Source organism: Myotis nattereri (assembly GCF_964212035.1).
Source record: "Myotis nattereri genome assembly, chromosome: 1".
NCBI lineage: Eukaryota > Metazoa > Chordata > Mammalia > Chiroptera > Vespertilionidae > Myotis > Myotis nattereri.
Window position 1 is genome coordinate 42,978,159 of NC_138075.1, and position 5,744 is coordinate 42,983,902.

The 5,744-nt window shown below is 45.4% G+C and overlaps 1 protein-coding gene across 2 annotated transcripts; it reads right to left on the bottom strand.

Moving 5' to 3' along the window:
• Positions 1-1,199: 1,199 nt before the first annotated feature.
• ARF6 (ARF GTPase 6) lies at positions 1,200-5,379 on the bottom strand. Of its 2 annotated transcripts, none has more exons than XM_081095300.1 (2): positions 5,332-5,379; positions 1,200-4,934 (listed from the first exon to the last, which is right to left on the bottom strand). In XM_081095300.1, the coding sequence occupies exon 2, from the start codon at positions 4,463-4,465 to the stop codon at positions 3,938-3,940; it is 528 nt and encodes a 175-aa protein (XP_080951426.1). In that variant the 5' UTR covers positions 4,466-4,934; positions 5,332-5,379; the 3' UTR covers positions 1,200-3,937. The 2 variants fall into 2 exon arrangements, with proteins under 2 accessions (XP_080951426.1, XP_080951425.1); XM_081095299.1 differs by lacking the exon at positions 5,332-5,379 and adding an exon at positions 5,034-5,155.
• Between the last annotated feature and the right edge of the window lie 365 nt (positions 5,380-5,744).

The following is a 5,744-nucleotide window of genomic DNA, read 5'->3' on the forward strand; positions in this document are numbered from 1 at the left end:
GAAGTTTACAATGACTTTAGCTTATTTAATAATATATTTCAATTGTCATTCCTAAACCCCTCCACAGACCTGTTCTGCCTCTTTGATCTCATCGGTAAGTATTCCCTGCCCATTCAACTCACTGATCCAGTCTGGCAACTTTAAAGTTTAGCAAAGTTACTTTGCCTCATCTATGGTTCCATTACCCAATATACCTTTTTATTAAACTTCCTAATATTGTAATCTTTCCTACTTTGTCTTTACTATTCAATATAAAGCAAAAAGCTGTTTCTATTGAATGCTATTATCAAAATACATTATTCTCTGTGATTAATGAGACTTAAAAGTTACTTTTATTATACATGGTTTTGCAGTTTTTACCTATTTAAAAAAAGGACAAGATTTGCTTTGCCATCACCCTGATATATACTTGGCAAGGTGTTAAGGATATAACTTTGGGAATTCAGTAATTGCCACCACCATTCAGATTATGGCTACTATATTTCTAAACTTATATTAAAACATAAAAATCAACTAAAGAATAGCTTCTTCTACTGCTATCACTAATAAATTGATACTTGACAGCTATTAGTAAATGACAATACTAAATATATTAATAACAATGTAGGAGTTAAGTCACACTAGAGATCACGCTAAGATATTCTAAAATCAAACTCCAACTGGTGATAAGAGGGAATGCTTACAGCAAAGGAAATGTGTTTTAAAAACCCTTTTATCCAACAAGTTATTCTTCACCTACTATTTTCTAAATGGCTACAATTCTGCCATTCTTATCAATCAAGCAAGAAAGTCCAACTTTAAAATCCAAGTCAGTTGTTAAGGGTTAAGATGATTCTTCCGGCCAACTCTTTACAGACATTTTGTACTCCTAAAAATGCTAAGGATGTGATTTTGAAAAAACTAGCATAATAAAAACTGCTACAGAACTTTCTAAAAATTATTTTCAACTCTTTTTGTGTTCTAAATTATCATAAAATCAGATTAATTTCATTGGAACCTAATCAGGGCAAAACCACCTTATAGAGCTAGCTTGTAATCAAGAACCAAATTGATTCTCTTTCTTGTTCTTAAAAAAGCTAGTTGACTCCCAAATTAAGGCACTTTATACCGTATGTCCCTGGAGAATAACATGGCCCAACACACCACATGTCCCACTTAATCTAGTTCAAAGGAGTAACATAACGTGAGAAACTGCACTGTGTAATTCTTTTATTTTCTGCATATTAGTGCTTTACCAACACTACAACCATTAAGAACACAATTCCAGGTACTTTACTTTTTAGTTTGGGGCAATCAGTCTACAGACTCATTTACTTATATTAGACAAGATTAACCTCATTCAAAGCTTACTGTAGTTTATAAATTCACATAAATACAGAAATTGATGCAATTAAACAAAAACTTCAGGATCTCATTTTTAAAATTCTTAGGTTATAACTGTTGTTGCAGGCTATTAATTACTTGCCCCATGATCAGCATTGTTAGGGTTCAATTTAACTACAAGTATCAGCCTTTTATATCCTTAAAAAAAGTAAGTGAAAATTACAATTTACCAAAAGGTTTAGGATTTTCCCAAATTTCAAATATTTGCTTCCCCCCTCCCTACCCCCTTCAGTTATTTGACATTTCAAGTAAACTAAAAATAACATCTCACCTGCAACATTCAACAGCAATCACTTGATATATAAAATTTTAACTACGCCCCGTTATTTTAAGACACACAAAAAATGGCTGCCTATCAATCTAACTCATAAGTTAGAAATACTACATTTAAGAATTAACACGAGGGTTTCAAGTTTCCTCCAGTTTAGGCATTTATACCTTTGTGCTTGTCTTGTTTCACGATGTTATTATAGCATTGATATTTGTATTACCCATGTATGTACCTTAATGTAATAATTTAAAACACTAAGAATTAATTTATGGTGGAGCTTGGGAATCTTAAAAGCAACTAAAATGTTCTTAGATGTGGCTCCCAGCTTCATTTCTAGAGGTACATCTACTAAAGTGAAACTGAGAATTTTATACTTTTGTTGTGTTTTTAATTAAAAAACACCTATGCATCATCTGGAGCCTGCAAGCATAGCACCTTTGCTCATCTGCTTTAAGTAAAATGTTTAAGAGTTTTACTTTGAATAATTACTTTTTTTATAGCTTTATGCTTCTCATACATCTTTGGTAAGAGCTCCATTACACAATATGGCCAAAGCATGAAGGACCAATACTGTCCAACTATATACCATGATATCCCGCTCAACTTTAGTTTTCATATACCCTCATAAAACCCACATCTTTTCCTGTATACTGTCTTTGCAGTCTACATTTCTCAAGTTCCCTAAGTTTAATTCCTTGAGGATCTCTAAAATTAATCCTTAAGGCTATACAAGAACCACATGCTGCTTCACAATTCTTTATCAGGCATTCACGTTTGGTTCAAAGTATTTCACACTGGTCTCAATAATCTAGTGACTAGTCCTAACCAACTTAGCAAGTAATCTGGTTAGGACCTGGATATCACCAAGTGAGCACACTGCTTACCCTTGAAGAAAAATAAGCTTACATTCATTGTCATCTGTAGGTTCCTTCTCTTCATCCTACTTCCCCTTTAATTGTCATCCCTCAAGTTTACACGTCATTCATTCATCACGTTTCCTTCCCTAAAGGAGATACTGTATTACTGAACCAACAGAATATCTGACTTACTATTTGCATGAGTCAATCCTACAATCAGACAGAATTAAATACCTTTTCTACAAAACATCTTTTCCAGTGTTATTAATGGAGGTGTGGATCACTCATCTATAAAAACGCTTTTATCTTTAATCAGTTGCTGTAATGTGATGTGAAAACAGGAATGTATACTTTCCAACCAGGTAAAAGGAGCATACAATTTGAATTGTTAAATGCTTTACTAATGAACAAAGTAAACATTCTAGTAATTTAAAAACTATTGGTCTGAAGATATTTGAAACATGGTAAAAGCATATATTCCAGTTTTGCCCAAAAGTCCCTTAAAATATCTACAAATATTTCGACTGTGTGTAGATACACCATTATTGCTCTATTTTCTGGAAAGAGTCTTTTTAAAGTTAAAAAAGGGAAAACACAGCAAAGACGTGAGCTTTGCAGTGAAAAAAATCGGTGTTCTCAATGAGTTACAATTTCATATTTTTATGCAGTGTAAGTTAGTTATGTAATGGGGAACTTGAGTTTTATCCCTACTCATGCATGATGTTTCAAAACTTAACAGCTGGCATTTCAAATAACTTCTTATATTACCTTTTTAACATACTGATGTGCAACTGGAACATTTTCCCGTATTACTCATTCTTTGCCACTGTGGTCTAAGTTTTACTATACTGGTCTTCAGTATAAAAGGTCACATTTGAAATTACTAAGTTAGAGCTCATAAGGGTGGGGGGGAAGGCCTTAAATATAAAAGACAAACGGCAGTTTGATTAAGCAATAATTTTCAGTTTACTAGATGAAACAGACTTGCAACATAGTCTGCATTAATGCAAAATAAGCCATCTACAGCAAATGGTAAGGAAACTGGGCAAAAAGGGGGGGGAAAAAAGCATACAATGGAAAAAAAAATCTCTCAAAATAAAAAAATCATACCATTATTATAAAGGACTTTTACCAAGAACTGCTATATTTTCCCCATCCCGTTTGCTGGAAGTTAACAAGAGCCTCTAGCACTTTGTGTGCATGTCAAATGTCAGATCAGAGCATCCTAAACGCAAAGCAAAAAAAGAGAAAAGGAACAAAAAGGAAACTCCCTAACCGCCCCCCCGCCCCGAACCCCCAACCGTAGAACAGTAACTCGAGTTCAAATTCAAGAGAAAGTGGCAACTGGAAGAGGTGATGGTGGCGATAATCCTATGAATGGGTGTCTGATTTCTCTCCTTCCGGGGGGATGGGTGGAGAAGGCTCATTAGGATTTGTAGTTAGAGGTTAACCATGTGAGCCCCTCGTAGAGTCCGTCCCCCGAGGTGGCACAGGAGGGCTGCACATACCAGTTCCTGTCCCGAATCCGGGTCAGGCCCAGTTTCTCCTGGATCTCGTGGGGCTTCATGGCATCGGGCAGGTCCTGCTTGTTGGCGAAGATGAGGATGATGGCGTCCCTCATCTCCCGGTCATTGATGATGCGGTGCAGCTCCTGGCGGGCCTCGTCGATGCGGTCGCGGTCGGCACAGTCCACCACGAAGATCAGGCCCTGGGTCCCGGTGTAGTAATGCCGCCAGAGCGGCCGGATCTTGTCCTGGCCGCCCACATCCCACACGTTGAACTTGACGTTTTTGTAAGTCACCGTCTCCACGTTGAACCCCACGGTGGGGATGGTGGTCACCGACTGGCCCAGCTTCAACTTGTACAGGATTGTCGTCTTGCCGGCCGCGTCCAGGCCCAGCATGAGGATCCGCATTTCCTTGTTCCCGAAGATCTTGGATAGCACCTTCCCCATCGCGACGGAGGAGCCGGGGCCGGGGGCATTCAGGTGTCCCGGGTCCCCTCAGCCGACAACGCCGCCGCCGCCGCGACACCAAGACCGAGCCTCCCGCCGCGAGGGCGCCCGTGGGGCCTACGTGGGAGTTGCCTCCTGGGGGCAGAGGCCGGGCCCGCCGCTCACTCGGGCATCACCGGCCGCACAACTTGATCCCTCCAGTCGCCGCCGCCGCCGGGGCCCTGAGTCTGCGACGGGAGAGCCGCCGCCCTGCTGAGGCGCGGCCCGGCCCGGAACTGCCCTTCCCCCCGCGGGCGCCGCGCGAGCGCCGCCGGTTCCCGCTCCGCCGCCGCCGCCTCCCGACGCCGCGGGAGACTACGACCCTCCGGCCCGCGAGCACCGGCTCCCCACCGACCCAGGCCACCGAGAGGCAGCGAGGCTCCGGCGGCTCGTCAGGGTCATGGATCCTCGCGGGAACTCGGTGCGCCGCCTGCAGAGACACAGAAAGCGAGAGGGAGTTACTGCCGGGGTCCCGGCGGGGCGCGGGGGCCGAGGCGGCCCGCCTTTCCAGCGCGGCCCGGGGGATTACCTCCAGCCGCCGCCCCGAGCGCGGGCTCCCTCCGGCCGCCACCTCCTCCTCCCAGCTCTGCCGCCGCCGCCGCCGGAAAAGGCGCCGAAGAAACCGCCTCACTTCCCCTCCCGACCGCGCACGCGCACGCGCAGCTCGGGCCGACCGTTCGGACCAGAGCGACCTCTGGAAGGAAAGCGCCCGCGCGCCCAGCGTCAGGGGCGCCACGCGCTGAGGGGCGGGGCTACGGCGGCCCGGAGGGCTCGCAGGGGCGGCCGTTCCCGGGACCCGCGCAGCCCGGACTCCGACCGCTGCCCACCTGTCGCTGCTCCAGCGTCTCCTCCCGTCTCTGCCTTCCTCTTCCCCGACACCCCCACTCGAACTAGAGGAGCAAAACCCCGGGGGGCCGCACAGGGCGTGCGCGTGGTTGCCCGCTCCCTGGACGAACGCCTCTGCGGGCTGCTTCCGGGTCTTTTCTCAGACCTCGTGGCCCGCCCGATGCTCCCGGTGTTCCCTCCACGCCGCCCCTGCCTCCGCGCTCCCGGTCCATGAGGGACAGCCCTGTCCGCTGCTTTTACCTCCCCCGGCCGCCTTCACTCCCCGTGCTCGGCGCTTCCTGCGGGACACGTGGGGGACCACCGCTTCCTGTGGGATTTGCCAGCCGGCGAGCGCAGTGTTTCTCCCAGCTCGGCTCTGCTCTGAAGCCCGGCCTTTAAGTGTTTGAGCCCCGTC